The 17,526-nt window shown below is 40.1% G+C and overlaps 1 protein-coding gene across 1 annotated transcript in view; it reads right to left on the minus strand.

The window, feature by feature from the left end:
* BEGAIN (brain enriched guanylate kinase associated) overlaps positions 1–17,526 on the minus strand; it is a 167,228-nt gene that overhangs the window by 48,464 nt on the left and 101,238 nt on the right. Inside the window, exon 6 of the mRNA XM_068399420.1 lies at positions 13,818–13,884. Within this exon, the coding sequence (XP_068255521.1) occupies positions 13,818–13,884 (67 nt within the window). The remainder of the gene's footprint in view (positions 1–13,817; positions 13,885–17,526) is intronic.

The raw sequence follows: 17,526 nt of genomic DNA on the forward strand, positions 1-17,526 counted from the left end.
ACATTGTACAACTCATTGCAGCATGATAGTCTGTAGCAGGCACAGACCAGCATGTGATCTGCCTCTGCCTTCTATTCAGGAATATTCAAGACTACTATTTTAGAGATCCCAGGCACAATGCAAGAGTGCCATTCCCAAGCTCTGCAATCCACTTGATCTGACCCAAACAAGCTAACTTAACCATTTTAGTTGCGTAAGTCTTTTCCATGAGTTTCAGTTACCGTCTGGCACCAATGCACACGCATTGTATCCAATTCTTCTAGTTTATTACTAGATTCTTAGTGCTGGCATATAGGCAGCTAGAGAGTCTCTTTTCATACCCCTTGGTGACTGGATTGACTTTATGCTTGACACCTTGATTTTATGGCAAATGAGAATATTTTATTTTTTCCTTTCAATCCCTTTTTTGTTATTTAGGTTGATGCCTGGCTGACATAGCTCGCCACTTCACAGATGGTACTTTCCTGTTTGCTTTAGCAGAGTACAGCTAAACCGAACAGCTTCTTTTCCTCATAGCAAATGGATCAGGACTCCACAGACCCTAAGTCTGCCACCTAAAGCCACATGCCTAGTTAGCAACTCTCTTACTGGGCATCCTGCTTTCTATCGTGTTTTACTTGTAAGAGAGAAATGCTCTCTGACCAGGAATTACATGGATGGCTCCTGTGTTTAAGCAGTCTACTGGCAACTCTTCTTTTGGAGACAACAAAGCTAGTTGGCACTAGCCCCTGTGAGGAAATTTTACCAGTAAAATTCCTCATTCTAATCACTGAGCCTTTAGAATTGTGTTAAATCAACTTAAGGTAGAATATATGTAGTTAAAATGTTGAAAGAAGCAGGCAGGTCCATGGTCCTTTAGCACTCTCTTCCAAAAGTGTTTCTGACTCGTATTGCTTCTTCTTCATGGAATATATTCTCATTCTTTATTTTTCATCTCAGCTATTTACTCAGAAGACAAATTCCTGGAAGTTGAGCAATGGAAAACTGGGCAAGACCATGTAGCGAGGGTTTATCAAAATCTCGTTGCAGCAGATAAAGCTAATTATGTGTGTCACCATGGAGTAAAATAAGCCTTGTTCAAATGAATTTTCTCCCTGTGATGTTATATTTACTGAGCTCCTGAGTCACTGTAACTGGGAACCCTGAGATGTAGATACATTAATATAACAGTACGAAAGTTCACAGAGGAGCAGAGCAGTTACTGGTGAGGCATCTAACGGGGAGATAATTCTCCAGTCACCCTGGGAAGGGGAGAGGAGATGGCTGCTTTCCTTGGTGCAGAGAGTCGCACAGGGCTGTCGGCATCTCTCCTGCCTACAGACTATGTACCTCCCCAGTACACTCTAGGAAGAAACATGTATCTGGAAAAAAAAAAAAGGAGTGATTAAGCGAAGGCATTCAGCCTGAGAAAAAGTTCTGCTTTCTGCGACCTGCTGGCAGTATCCAGTGCAAGGGTCTCTCCTGCTTGCAAGGTGGGCTTGTCCCAGGACTCCAGCCAAGGACAGAGGTGTCACCACTCCTGGGGTGGCTCCAGGGAAGGGTTTTGCTTGCTCAGCTTCCTCCTCATGTCAACCCCATAAAGCCAGATGGCTTGAGCTTTACATGTGGGAAATCTTAGTGCAGCAGGTTGACACGACCATATTTTGCACTCCCTACATTTTCTTACTAGGCTGTTTTTGGAGATCTGTGGAGTGACTACCGGGGGCACCTTATTGAAACTAATTTTTGGAGGCACACTTATTGAGAGTAAGTAAGTAAAGTTATATCAACATCCTATAGAACTAAGAAAGCATCCAGGATGGCACATGGTTGGCAGGTAAAGAATCTGTTCTGTGATGATTCCCCAGGCAACCTGGCCTGCGTTCTCAGATGTTCAGCGCCACAGGAGCTTGGTGTGCTAACTCTGAGAGAACAGAGTGTGGAACGGTGTGGAGATAACCGTGGCCAGGCTCTGTGTTAACGAGGCAGGTACAGGAACTCAATGGTACCTCACAGCAGATGAATTACATAGCTACTGTCAAATCAGAGATAATACCCCGTTCCACCCAGAATGTTGGCCACTGAGCCAGCGATTGTTGTGAAATCATGTCCTGTGGATGAACTTTTCTCATTATAATCTCATTATAATACCAAAACACACCTCCATCCCAAAAGCTAACCACCTCCCTCTCCTCTTGAGCATGCTCTCTGAATTTTTCTTAACCTACACCTTTAAATTGAAGAGAGACAATTTTGCACCAATCATTAATAAAGGTAGGTATGACTAGAGTGACTCAAGCGCCACCTAAACATAGGAAAATAGTATAAAAAAATCCTTAAGAAAGAGGCAAGGCAGGCAATATACCATCACTGAAAAGTCAGGGAGACATCACTATGGACTTCTGGGAGCAGCCGATGGGCTGAACCTCTCTTCCCCACCCATAGGGATGCCTTTGTGTAAGATTCATACACTTGGTTATACCAGGTGCTTCCCCGGGAAACTTAGAAATCAAGCATGTATTTGTAATTGTATTAATAGCACTATATAGTCATCTTGCAACATATATATGTTCATAGGTATCTAAGAGTGCTTTGCAGACAGTGTATTCATCACCAGCAATCTAAAAGAATCTGTATCTGTTGCTTGAATAAATTACCTTCACTGTGGAACTGGTTGTGAGGATTTTATTTCGGTGGGCACACGATTATTTACAGCATAATCTGGAACCATGTTAGTTCATTGACCGTGACTGGGCCCTGCACTGTTAGTGCATCCGGACCTGTGTTAGTTCAACACATCAGCTGTTGAACGCAGCCGGACTGATAGCGCCAATTTTGGCCTATTTCAGCCAAAATTAAGGTGTCAATTTGGGCATCACACAGAGGCTAAGCTCAGCCGCCCCTAGCCCCTCTAATATCTGAGGACAAGCTGGAACACAAGGGGGTTTAGCTTCTGCCAAATTAGCCCTCCTAAACACAACACACCTTAAACGCAGCAAGATCTAACAAAACTGAATCTCTCATTGAGACACCTCTCATTAACATCTTGAGTTGGGCATTGAATGGCTGCACCCTAGTAGAAGGAATTAAATCTATCTTGATAAGATAGATTTAATAATTGATAACTTAGAAAACTCTGATAGCCTTTAATCTGCTTTCCTGACATCTTGTACAGAAATTAAAATTTTACTGTTTTATGTCCTTTGTCTATGTATGCACTGCATTCTTTGATATCTCTCTGTGTCTGCACTAGAAATTTGAAAGAAAAACTGCTAAAATATTTAGAGTGGAAAAGTATAGAAGTTTTGAAAGAAACCTTAAAGTATTGGGTAATTTTAGACAAAAACATCCCAATGTATTACCCTGTGCTCTCTTCAATTAGTCCCACAACACAGAAAACTACATTTTGTGACAAAACAGAATCCGTTACTTCTTTAACACGAACCAACATTGAAACAAACTTAATTGAGCTTGCTATGGCTGGAGCATAAAGATCCATTCAGCAAATTACGCTTTAAAAACTGCATTGAGAGACTTGGGTTAATTTTATTAGAGGTTTTAATTCTGATTCTCTGTCTAATAGTTAGCTAACTGTAAAAGAACTATTTATTAATTTAAAGCTCATACAGCTGATTGATGCATACTAATGCATTTTAAATTTAATAATCACATCTTCCTTAATTGAATTGTATTTGCTCAGACAGAGCATATAATTAAATCAAGTTTTTTCTAATCCTTCTCATGCCAGATCATTCTACGGTACATTGGGGAAGAATAGTCGAAAGTATGCATTTAGTTAATATGAGCTCATTGAAAGAATATGTATTCACATTGTGAATGTTTGGGATATTCATCATTTTCCAAAATAAAGAGATGTATTTTTCCATACATATCCCCTGCAATAATTAAGAAGCAAGACTGAAAATACAGCTAGGAAGGAAACCATTTTAAGAAAATCCAGCAAATTTATACAGCAGATAGATATTGAAATCCACATACCACATGACCCGCAAGCTATTTCAGACAGTTGCTCTCAAAAGCCTTTATAGAGAAGGAGAGGGTACTATTGCTCAGAAACAGTCACTTGCTTTACCTGTTCCTTACAATTTTGTCTGATGATGCAGAATCAAACAAGACTATTAGAGAGAAGACACAGAAAACAACACCAAGACATAGCTAAGAAGTCACAGAAGAGAAGAATGAGGGAATGCTCTAATCTGATGTTCTTGTGTGTGCCTTGTCAGTTGTTTCCAAGATAAGATACAAGTCCAGCACCAAGGGGTTTCCAAGACATTAAAGATTAAAAAAACGTGGCTTGAATGAGGGTAAAAAGTCATTTAGAGTTGGGGGTGGATTTCAGAGTTGCGTGAGGAGGCAGGTAGATTTTAGGCATACAGAGGTTTACTTTTTTAATACTTTTCTCTGATTGCTGTGGACCTTTTGATAGAAGAAAAATAAAGGAATATTATTCATAGTGGGATGTTCAAGCTCGGCATTTTCTTCTTTTTATGATAGATCAGAGGAATTGGATATATGGATGTGCTACCAATGCATCTTCTATGTCTATAACACTTTAAAAGATTTTTTTCTGCTAAGCAGAGCTATAGAAATAAGCAGCATCTTTTTCTCTGATAAATGATGTACTGCCTCAAGTCTAAATTACTGACCTGTTCTGATTTGTCTATCAGAGTTAAATTATAGAATATATCCTTTTTAATAAACAACACTGGTTGCTGATTAAAAAAAGACCTGCAGCAGAATCTGATTTCTCTTCTTCATTTCCAAACAGTATAATGTTATTAAACATAACATTGTGGGGCTATAGTGTTTTGTCTGAGGATTTTGATCTCATGCTCTATGGCATTTCACTTGAAGAATGATTTGCTCTTAATATTACATTCAACCTTGTACTAGGAAAGGTCTTATAAAGATTTGTTTCCTTGACTACCCCATGTCACAAGCTTGAAATGTATTTCCATAGCAGTAAAAGGAAAAAATAATCAACACTGGAATATAATTAATAACGTATCATGGACAGAAATCTGGCTAGTGAAGAGCTGTCAAGGTGCTGCTTGTGAAGTAAAGGCATGCTTTTCTTTGCAACTGATTTGTAAAACATATGCAGGATGATTATTTGTCTTCCCAGTACAAAAAAGTACTAGTGTTGGTCTTTAACGTTTCTTCATGGGGGCAAGCATGCATTGACTGAGGTCGATAGGAATATTGCCTTTCTGAGCAGGGTATGTCAGTTCATACTACTTATCACTGACAGCTGCAGGGGTTTGCTCCTTATTTGAAATAAGGTCAACCTACACAGCATACGCCGTATAACAAGGCATTATGATAAGAATTACTTACATCTGCACCTCCTGATAAAGGTCTTCTTGTCACAATGTCATCTGGAAATATTCCTGAGGTTTTCCGTTCAATGAACACTCTGTGTCTTACATGAGCTCAGAGTAAAGGCACATGTCGCCTCTTACCCAGCTCTTCTGGAATGGAAATCTGAGCAGTAAATTTAAGTTATAAACAGGAATACTCTATCTAAATTCAATGAGTGCAAACAAACCTGGCCCTAGGCTGGGGAAGGGTCTTGTCATTCCTGGCCTAGGTTCTGCTCAGATATACTCTTCAATATAAAATATGATTGAACAGGATATCATTGCACATGCTGATTGTGCTCCTCTAAGCATGAATTAACTGGCTGCTCATCTGTTTCAAGTGCTCAGGACTTTACTCCAGGTACTAGATACCTTCTGTGGCAAAAAGTTTCTTCCCAGTTTATAACTGTTTTATCCTGCTGACTTAGGACCTGTTCTTTAGGAAACCAGCAGATCTGATGTTTATAATTGAACATAATCAGTTTGTTGCCTAGCCCCACTGACACAGGACTAACTTGTTGGAAGCCAGAGGGGTGGTTTCACTTGCCATCACCTTCCTTGGTCTCCCAGCATTGCAATTATGCTTGAAAAAAAAAATCTTACCTATCAGCTTATCAATAGCCTTTCTAAGTTGGCTAGTCAGCTTCACAGCCTGTGCTCTTTCTGCTAGCAATTTATATGAATTTGACAAAACGTGCTTATAGTCTTTCTATGTACCTATCATCTCCCACATTTCACATCAGTGGCATGCCTTGCCAGGGTAGAGCCCTGCTGGATAATAAAATGCTAAATAAATTATAGCTGGAGGGAAAAGAGATGGTGTTGATTGATGCTAATTCCCTGAAGTCGATGTAATAGTATCTTCTGAGGCTGTGTTAGTGACAGTATGTTGAAAGAAGAAATGTTTGTTTCTGGGGGAAAAAGAAAAAAAAAGTAAAAGATTACATATTACATCTCTAGTGAGCAAAGAGGACTCTGCTGGAGGTACAGGCTGCTTGTGATAACAAAATTGACCAAAGAACTTATGATTTTGTTGATCCTACACACCTGTAGTACTGTTCTGTGAGCACAAAGGATCCAAATAGAACAAGACAATATACAAATCAGTCTTTCTCCATCCCTCTTTTCACTTTTTCTCTGCAAAAGTCATTGTCTTCTTGTCTCAGTTAATTCCACATTTCCGGCTGTACAGACAAAATGACAAGATTTTGAGTTCCGTAGCTGCTATATTATTTCCAAAAGGTAATTTTCTTTATTTAGAAATAAAATAGTTTATAGAGAGTGATGACAGAAACTCCCTATAGGAACCTGGACTAAATGGACCAATACACTGCCTGGGTATGCTTTTTTCTCTTTCTTTTTTATTTTTCTTTACTGTGATAAACCCTGTCCCCGTCTTTGCCATTTTCTGTTTATTTTGTAAACAGAAGATAAGTAACTGGCATCATAAATTAAATCTAAGAGAACCTAAGAAGTCCTTTGATCCTTCTTGTAGGCAGGGGATTTGGATAGAGAAGACCTAGGAGTTATTTGGAAATTTGCTCCTTGCTTCCTTGGCCAAGACACTTTGCTCTTCTGTGCCTTGTTTTCCACATTCATAGATGACACCAGCTTTCGTGAAGGACTTTGAGATGTGGAGTGCCTGCTACACAACACCTATTCAGGCTTATTCTTACTTGTTCTTGCTTTCCCTTTCTTTGTGGTGAATTGGCAGATAATCACAAAGGGCCAAGGCACTTACAAGGAAGGCACAGGTCAAAGATACACACATACCAGAAATATTATTTTCAGCTACTTTGAAAACAATAGCTTTTTCTATTCCCAGCTGGTCAAGATGGTAGCCCCAGTGGTGTCCTGAGAGACAGAGATCAAACCATGGAGATCAGGATGAAGAAAATTATCAAAACCCTCAGGTATCAGAAATGCATACCAGTGGCCAAGAGATAAGATACATGCTGAGAAGGAAAGAGCTCTGGAGATCTGTCATCACGCAAAGGAGAGGATGTTGGAAGTGAGAAGTGTCCACTGTCATTTTACAGCTTCCTTAGGCTGTTGGTACTTGTGGAAAATGTCCTACTAAGAGGGAGAGACAGAGCAGAAGCTTTCCTATGGCTTTGGGAAAAAGGAAAGTAGATTCCAGAACAGTTTCTCATGATGTCATATTCATCTACAGCAATTAGGAAGAGGCTGGACTGCCTTACAAGTCTCTTGGGAAGAAGGATCGTCCTGCCAGCCACATAACAATGGGATAACAATGGGAAATTATTCTCTATTCAGAGAGACAGAAAGGACTAAGGATGTCTGAAAGCCTGTGTGCACTTCTGTGCTCATGCAATACGGAATAGTGTTCACAACTTACCCAGGAGGATTCATTTATTTGACTGCTGCAAAATTGATGGATCTACTCAGTCTGAGCCTGTGTGTTAATGTGTGTGGGTTTAAAAGGCTGCTCTTATTGCTTATTTGGCAATATTTTTTTACCTGGGAAATGAATGTGAAAAGAGCTAGTGAGAGATGGAGATCTTCAGCACAAAATGCCTGTAAGCATAAAAAGATGAAACCTAAAGGCCTCTTAGAAATGCATTTTTTTCAACTGCTATTTTTATAAATGACTTGTTTCTGTAGCATTTATGGTCATTTCCTTCCTTAGAAATGTTGTTTTGCAGTTGATTTAGTACACAAAACATGGATCTTCTCTGGCTTCTGTCTCAACTAACTAACCAGTATAAATTTCTCTTGAAATTCACAGCTGTCTTCACTGAATGTGAGCAAATGAGCCTGTCAGGTTGAGCTGACTCTAAACTTTTCTTGTCTTTGGGATGCAAATCCTTTTAAGTATATTTAGGTCATCTCTGTTTGATTTTCATAGGACACACAGTAGGGGGGGAAGCAAGTTGTTCATAAAGGAAAGAAAATTTAAAAGATGTTCTTTAAATCACTCTGTTCAAAGTCGCTGTCAAAGTCGACTTCCTCCATGCAGGAACCTAAACATGCTGGACTTCTACTTTCCTTAGGTTTGTGTCAGAATTAGGCTTTTTCTCCATTGCCTTCGTCTTCCACTTATGATTTAAACCATATTGGGGAGTGGCTGGTAACTATCATGGGAGACTCAGGTGAAATCTAGTGACTGTTTTAAATTTCAAAGCCAAAGGGCTGGGCTTGCCCTGGTAGTTAGATGCTTTTAATGCCTCACTGAAATTGTTCATAAAATTCCTCACCGCTTTCCATATTCTTTACCTTCCTGGCCTGGACACCCAGTAATCTGTTTCCTTTAAAATAACATTCCCCTGACACAAAGTCTCAGAGCACCACTTAATATTGCTCGGCTCATATTTAATTAATCTTTGGATTTCCCCAGCTGGAGATGTTTAGGCACATATTATGGCCAGCAGACTGGAAAGGCCCAGATGTTCAAGAGCTGGATAAATAACTCTTAATAACATAGGGCATAAAGTATTTGCTGTACCTCTTAGCACTCCTCCAGCTCACAGGCAGAGGAAGAAACAGGATAAGAATCAGTCCTGTGCTCAGATAGTGCAGCGTTTCAGACCTGATCATCCTTAACACAAATCCATCTTTACTGCTGGTTTATATAATAATTTCTTCCAACTTTATGGCTGAGTGACACCCTCCAGCCTGCCTTAACGTAAGTGAAAAATCAGGCATAGTGCAATGTAAGAGTTTTCATGTTGACAGATGATAAACTGTGTGCAGAGGGGTGATGCTGGCTTTGCAGAGGGGGCAACCAAAGCACCAGTGTATGGGGCTGTACCAGGGAACCTCGTAGGGCTGATGGAGCTGAAGCCCAGCATCTCCTACACCGCAGAGCACAGGAGTTCAGTCATGTCCCTCATGTCTGACAGCATTCAGTATTGCCTATGCTGCCAAAAGGTCCTGAACCGGTACTGAGAGAGAAGAAAGCGATTTCCTTCCTTAAAAACAGCAACCAAACCCAACAGGACTGGGGAATGACACTTTGATGAACCAGAGGTTTTGGGTTGGCAGCCGTCTTGAGAGAGATGGGTCGTCAGACCAAGCAGTATGTGGGAGTAAGGGTTTATGAAGCGGGTGCATGGATTTATCTGTTGGTTCCCCTGGTTATCAGAGGGCTCTGTTCCTTACCACAGGGCTGTCACCTTCCTTGTCCACCTCCAATGCTGCCTGTGTATTTTTGTATTAGATGCAGATAGTATGCATTTTAGACTGAGCAGAGTTTTACATTCTGGCCTCTTGAAGGACTTTGCATGAGAAGTGAGCTCATACCATCTAGCAGTCTGGCTGTCAAACTGTTACTTTCTAGTTAAAAAAGACATGGTTTAGGGTGTTCCTGGAGAATACGGTCTCATGAGCTCTTTGCGGCTGGATTTCTGAGATCAGGTTTTCCAAGAACATTCAAATTGCAGATGGGGGAGGAGAAATTAGTGTGATTTTCATTAGCGGTTAAGTTTATTAAGCAGTTATTATTAGGTATTTAACAGTTATTCTCAAATGTATTAATAATTAATAAAGCCATTAATAATCTGGCTTATGGCTTTAAAGGTAAAATAACAGAACCAACAGCAACTGAAAACCTTAAAACTTCAGAAGCTTTTCAAAGTACATTGCTTAATTCCAGTGTGGATTGCACGCGGGATACAGTTGGATTGAGATGATATAAAGGATTTCTGAATATGTGGTTGGGATGACTTGCATAATCTCCTTGTAACTGCTGTTTGTGAGCACCAAGAACATGGCAGAGCATCCTCATGAAACTCAGACCAGTGCCAGGGAAAACAAAGACTATTCGTGACAACTGGAACTAGATAAAGTAAAAAGGTCTTTAATTGAACGGTCCTGTGATGGAATCGCAGTGCAAAATTTAAGGACTCTGCTTAATCTTTTCCCACATCTTAATGGAAAGAAGAGTTATAAAGCTTAATTATTTAATAAGACAGCCTGTATATTCCTCTGCTTAAACCAGTGCTTACAAGACCAAATAAATCTCCATTTAAAGACCCTGACTGTGGTAAGAACAGGAGTTCTGTGAGTAGTGATAGCAGAATTTTAGTTCTGTGCTACATCGGCCTCTACTCTGTCATGTGTTTAGTCTTGCCCAATTTAATACAGCAAACTCTCAACTGATTTCAGGATTGCATTTTTTACCCTTTACCCAACACCTCTCTTCCCACACCTCTCGAGTGGATGGACCACAAGGCAGTGTACGCTTGCAGCCCAGAAGGCAAACTGCATCCTGGGCTGCATCAAAAGAAACGTGGCCAGCAGTCTGCCCCTCTACTCTGCTCTTGTGAGACCCTACCTGGAGCACTGCGTCCAGATCTGGGGTCCTCAGCACAAGAAAGACATGGACCTGTTGGAACGGGTCCAGAGGAGAGCCGCAAAAATTATCAGAGGGCTGGAACACCTCTCCTATGAAGAAAAGATGAGACAGTTGGGGTTGTTCAGCCTGCAGAAGAGAAGGCTCTGGGGAGACCTTATAGCAGACTTTCAGTACTTAAAGGGGGCCTATAAGAAAGACGGGAAGAAACTTTTTAGCAGGGCCTGTTGTGATAACACAAGGGGTAATGGTTTTAAACTAAGAGAGGGTAGATTTAGACTAGATATAAGGAAGAAATTTTTTACGATGAATGTGGTGAAACACTGGCATAGGTTGCCCAGAGAGGTGTTAGATGCCCCCTTCCCTGACAACATTCAAGGTCAGGTTAGATGAGGCTCTGAGCAACCTGATCTAGTTGAAGATGTCCCTGCTCACTGCAGGGAGCTGGACTAGATGACCTTTAAAGGTCCCTTCCAACCCAAACTATTCTATGATTCTATGATAACACAGACACGGTGGTTTATATTTTATATTTTTATTTCAAGTTCTGATGTGACAGAGGTTTCAATTGGATACTATTTGCTGTGATGAGAAGTGTGCTTTCAAATATTTTTAAATATTTTATAGATTAGCACTGAAAAGGAAGCAGAGCCTAGAAAGAAAGTAACTGCTACTTCAGCTTCTTTTCTGTGACTGCTGATGAATTAATGATTATTTTTTACATCCCTTATACCAGTAGTAGGCATGAAAGGCTTTAACATTCAGGATACCCAAAAACATTAGAAAAGAGAGGCCAAGGTGAAGTCCTAGATTAGTGGTGATGAGCTGGGACCTGTCACTGGGAGAGGGGAAGTTGTGGGTTGTCTATAAGGGCTGTGAGAAATTGCATTCCTGGGAGCATCCCAGGTCACTTGCAGTCTAGGGGAGTGAGTGACCACTGCCCCAGGGGTCTTCTTTTCTCTCTTTGTTGCATTTGGACACATTAAGTGGTCAAAACTTGTGTAAGAATCTGTGTGTATATCTGTGTGTCTGTATATATACATATGTGTGTATAGAGGGATGGGGTAGGGGAGAGAGGGAGAAACTAAGCGCATGGTTTACATATTTGGATTTGTATAAAGGTAGAGAAATCAACGGCATTTGATTTTGGAATGAAAAACTGACTAAATTACAGAAAAAATATAAACACAGGTGTTCCTCCTAAGCAGAAAAGGAAGAGAAAGGTATCCAAGAGCCCAGTCCACCATAAGCTGTTGATTAACCAGACCAGCTGTTATTTAATCCAATTTTCTCTGAAGTATTGAGGCTTTTTGAAGTGCCCTGGAAATCAAGTGGTTTGGCTTACCTAAATTAAGTATGGTACTATTTTCCTTATCTTTTTGGTTTTGATGTAATTTCCATTTGACATTTGTCTGGTTTTGGTTTGTGTCTTCAGTTTTAGTGTTTCAGAAGGCAAAGCAGTCTGGAGTTAAGTGGTGTACAGAGCCTGGCTGATCTTCAAGTCTCTAAAGCTACCTTCAATGACTGTCATATTAGTGGGAAAAAGAAAGGTACAGTGCTCCACAAAACCAGCCTGCCTTCTTTCTGTGCTGGGCCCTGAAATAGTTGCTCAGAGTTTTAAGTGGATGATGAAACAGGAGTTTAAAAATTCTTTGCTTTGATATGAAATAACTAATAAAACTGTATGGATTTCCTGGAGTCCTTCTTTCTATGTTTCTAATCTTTTTATTCCATTCACCAGTGAGAATGCCTCTATTTTATTTCTCTTTTGTAGCACATATGTAATAAATATTAGGTCACAGATGAAGATAAAATCCTGAAGTCATTTGGGTAAAAGGAAAATAAATGTAACAAAGGAAGAGTGGAGAAAAAAAAACAAAAACATGAGAGCAAATGTTATTTATGCTTGTACAGTGTTTATACATATATTTATGAACAAACATCAGCTATAACCCAGCTGTAACTCTGCTCTGTGGGTAGCCAGTTACAAAAGCGTCAGTACTCTATTCATTGTCAGCTATTTAAACAGACTCCTGAGATAAGAATGATGATGTTCTTAAAAATTTGTTTCCCATTTCTTAGCAAAGGCTGGTGTCTCTCCAATATGTTGCCATAGTCCCTGTTTACTCTCAAAGCAAATAATCCATTCCCTTCATGTCAAGCTGCTCACCCATGCAAGTGTTACATGAGACTCATGTAAAATGTATGCTTATCCTAGTTTCCCTATAGCTGTACATCAGGACCCTGCCCAGACCCCTAAACCATGTGTTTATGTGTGTACACCGTGCTTGCCAGGGCCATGCTGGGTACGGGGCTGGGCAGGATGAAGAGCAGGGAACGACTGACCGTACCAAGCTGGGAGAGGAGGAAGCAGCTCAGTCTGTGCTCATGACCTGAAGATCTTTGGGATTTCAAAACTGTTCTTTCCTCTTTAAGTATTACCCTCACATTTCTACGTAAATTTTCTCCTAACAGTGAGTATGATGTCCCAGCAGCATTAGCAATGAGCCAGGACAATAAAGGCATTGCCATTTATTTTTAACATCAAACTATTTTGAATGAGCAGTACTGTGTCTTGTAATATTAGTCCTAGATGTGGAGCCCATAAATGGTGCAGTGGTTTCCTCACTCAGTTACTAACTGGCCTGTGACAGTGACACTGACATTACGGTTGCAGACACATACAGATCAGAAATTAATACACTGAGATTGATAGTTATGACAGCATATAAAAGTCAGACCATCCAAGCTCTATTAAATCACTTAATAAAAGCTGAATGAAAGTATCCAAGAAGCATGAGAAAACCTTGGATTACCTTATTTAAATTTGTTACTTTATGAAAACATAAGTATTTAAAACCCATGAAGTTATTAACTAAATTAACCAGAATTATTTTAAAGGTACAATTTACTCAGCCAGATCATCAGCCAATGCAATCTCCATTTAAATTGATGCAGCTATGTCTTTGGACACAGCTTGAGCTCTAGATCATGATACTGATAAAGTAATATATCTTTTTTAAGCATACTGCATTTGGAGCATGAGGATTTTTTGTTACAGCTATATATACATTTGTTCTATGACTTAAGAACCATAAAAACACATTTAATGTAAAAAAAAAAGTTCACTTATGGTAACTTACCATTCTGTAGAGTTTATCCTCCAGATCCTGATTAATTCTTTGTAAGGCTAGGTAATTGTTTTGTATCCTAAAACAAAGATGATATTATGTAATTGAATGCATCCTTTTTCGTGTTGTTTTTTACCTATAATCTTCACATCAGTGCAAAACCTTGTCTTGCACTACTTGAAATCTATTTTCTTATCACTCCTGTTGCCAGTCAGTGGTTACCTTTGAAATGTAATTACCACCTAGTTCCTAAGCAAAACTTCTTTGTCATGTTTACTTACTATATTCAGAGGCAAATTCCATCAGGAAGTGAAAATACGTTTGCCGTTCTACACTTGTGTGCAGACATGCATTACAGCTTGGGAACTTGCACAAAAAGATTGTAGCTTTACATCAGACTCAGGAATAATATGTCAGAGTGGAAGCTTGAGCTGTATGCTTAGAAAGTACAGAAAAATATTTAGGAGCCTCTCTTAATAAGCAGAATTGCAGCAGAAACCTAATGACTGTAGCAAAAGCAACATGCGGGCATCATCACATGACTATCGAAGAGGACATTCCTTCTTTTGACAGAAGTTCAAGGAATTGCCTTTTCTCAAGAGCTAAACACATACTCTTTCTTCGGGAAATACATTTAGATAGCTTAGCCTGGAAAAGGTGGGTGTGTATTTTTGTCAGAACTGAGGGATTGAATGGACTCGCAAAATGAGACTTCTCTGCTTATTCCAGAGCGATACACCAAAGAAAAGTTTCAGTCTGACATCTTTAGGTTGCTTAGATTGTAACCTTGAATTGTAATGAACAAGCTACACAGCTTGTGGGAAAAACAGTGCTGTTTTGGTAGTAGCTGTGCCTTTCTGTTCACAGAAGGTAAGGAGGATAGCTCCTTGTTCTTGTTTGTTCATAACACCTCAGCAGGATGTATAACAAATGTAAAGCAAATGTTGGAAGTTCAGCTGCGAAAAGTTTGTCTGAATATATCTATATGTTTGTACTGGGAATCTCAGGTCAATAGGTTGAAGTATTTCAGTGGTGAGTTGATTTTAAGTAACGGGCAAGCGCGTTCACTGTAAGAGTGAATTCAGATATAATACACATTCATTCAGCAGAAAGCCACTTCCTCTGAGAAGCCTAGATCTGGATGTACTTTCCATGATGATCAGGAAGGGACTGGGATTAAAGAAGTCTCTGGCTTATTGTATGGTTAGGAGTGGCTGTTGCAATCAAAACAAAGACCTGCATTTGAACCATGCCATGGCTGCGAATTGAGGGGTCCAGCCACCCCTTCCCGGCAGCGAAGTGTCTCTCCCTGCTTCTGTTGCCATGGAGATTTTCTTTCCAGTTAAATGATCAAAATTCTCCATTCAGGGGCAGGCCAGCGGCTTGCTGTGCCCTCATGAGGCATGCAGAGCTCCTGCTGGGTCTCCCAGTAATACCATAACATCTGCCATACAGACCTGGGAGGAGAGGTCTGTGCTGAGGACAGCTGCTCTGTGGGCACAAATAATGACATCCCCATGGGTGAAACTCCCCGGGGTACCGAGGGTCAGCCCAGACTCAGGGCAGATGTTTCAAACGTGCATTGCAAGCCTGGAGGAAGTTTCAGCATCGTGTTCATTTTATACAGCTGCTGAGCAGAGATTTCCTCCCTGTAAGGAGGATCTGTAGTAAAGAGTATTTGCTAATGGGCTGAAAAATCTGTGAGACTTATACTAACCTACGGCTTGGTCATTACTCACCACTTCTCACAGTGCCATTGTGTAAATGTCCAGGTGATTTAAAGGATTGACTGAAGTTTATGGATCTCTGCATTGTCCATGCTCCTGTTAGATGCAGCATTTGCTACGAAGCCTCTGTATAGACATTTATTTGTGCAGCTCTAGGTATACTTGGGATTTTCACAGCTATTTAACCAGAATCTACACAACAGAGAGCAATCTTAGGGTATGCTGTACCCAGCTTTTCGTGGCAAAGAAGAAGGCACAGATGATCTTGGTAAACCAGTGGAAGGAAGAAGTCTTAAACTGGCTTTGCCTGCAAACAGCTACTCAGCACTAACATAGTTATGTTTTGCTGGTAAGGCTGTGTGCCGTTGTACAGGGAACAAGGAGTTAGAAAAATAAGATAGGACCTGTTGGCTGAGACCAGAGGTGCCCCAGTATCTTGTCTGTCATGGTCTGTAGTTTTTCTCTAGTGAGGCAAAACAGAACAGGTTAAACAGGCTTTGCACCTAGGCAGCTTGTGGCTCAACTAGAGATGGTGTAAAACCGATGTAAACTTTTAGCACCTGCAACCTCCTAAATATTTGCATGGTTTCAAAAGCATCTGCATAAATTCCTGAAAGAAAAGGGGAAAAAAAATATTGGTTCAGGACTTTTCTAGCTTAGGCCTCTCTGTACCCCAGTCTGTTTTGCAGCATAGACCTATGTGGAGAGATCAAGGGAGACATTGAAGGTTCCCTTTCCATATCTTTAAGATCATGAATTACCAGCAGTAATTACCAGTAATTATTACTTGGATATCTAGCTTATGATGGTGGCAACGCATCACTGGGTTTGCTTCTCAGCTTCTGTTGACACTGTTTTTCTTCTGATGTGAATTATTGGAAGATTGATTACCATTAATATAATTGTTCTTGGCTGGCAACACTTTGATGCCATAGATGGCAGAGGGGTTTTGCATGAACTTATTACAATCTGCTTCTCTCCTTGTAACTTCTCTTGTCTTCACCCATCAAATTTTCCTCTGTTGTATGTTTAGGTGAAAGTAGCCCACAAAATCTAGTTCTCTAATATTCATTTTGCACTGAAGAAGTTGACCACTTCCCAGTAAAATCAAATCCAATCTAAACAAAAAATCCACAGAAAGTAGGAAGCTGAGCTTCAAAAAGTGTTTCTATTGAGAACATTATGCAAAGATAGTCAAAATAAGCACAAACACATGCACATATACACAAGCACATACACATGCACGTATACACAAAAACCCCAAATTGGAAATCCACTGTGCCAAAAGAAGTGTCAGCAAATGTGGGTGGCAAGGAGAGAAATGGACCCAGAAATATATGGAAGAAAGTGTTAAAGGGATAAAAGAGGAACAAGGTAATCAAATATTTGGGCAACACTGTAAAACAAAGGAGTAGGGAAAACTATTCCAATTTTAAAATGATCAGACGAGCAAATGGTAACTTAACCCTGTTTGCAGAAAAAATACACCCAGATAGCCTGAACCTTGTGAAGTATGAAACATTTTAATGTCGTAAATCTGGCTTCTTTGTAAATAAAGTGAAGAATAGATAAGCTTTGTTGCTCTGTGAAACTGTTTTAAGAGTAAACGCCTGTGAATCAATAACTTATTATCATTTTTGATAGCTTTTTGTGTTGTTCATATTATTAGGTGATACCCATGTACCTCCAGGTACACATATGTGCATGCACTAAATGCATGTTTAGATTCTTGACTAAATTAGGGCCTAATGACAAGAATTCTGACCAAATTGAATGCTACACATCTGTGCTCGAACCCAGCAGACAACACACTCCTCTCTAAGACTGCAGATCACCACTGAAGAGGAAGTCTGCAAAAGCCTCTCTTTCTCTGCTTCCACTCAGTCTCAAGCCCTCTTAAGGCCATGAAACACATCTAAAGTAAAACACAGGCTTGGGCTGTCTTTCTCTAAAGAAGAGAATTTCACCCAGAGTGCAGTTGAAGGGTGACTGTT

The sequence above is a fragment of the Nyctibius grandis genome, chromosome 4, assembly GCF_013368605.1.
Source record: "Nyctibius grandis isolate bNycGra1 chromosome 4, bNycGra1.pri, whole genome shotgun sequence".
Taxonomy (NCBI): domain Eukaryota; kingdom Metazoa; phylum Chordata; class Aves; order Nyctibiiformes; family Nyctibiidae; genus Nyctibius; species Nyctibius grandis.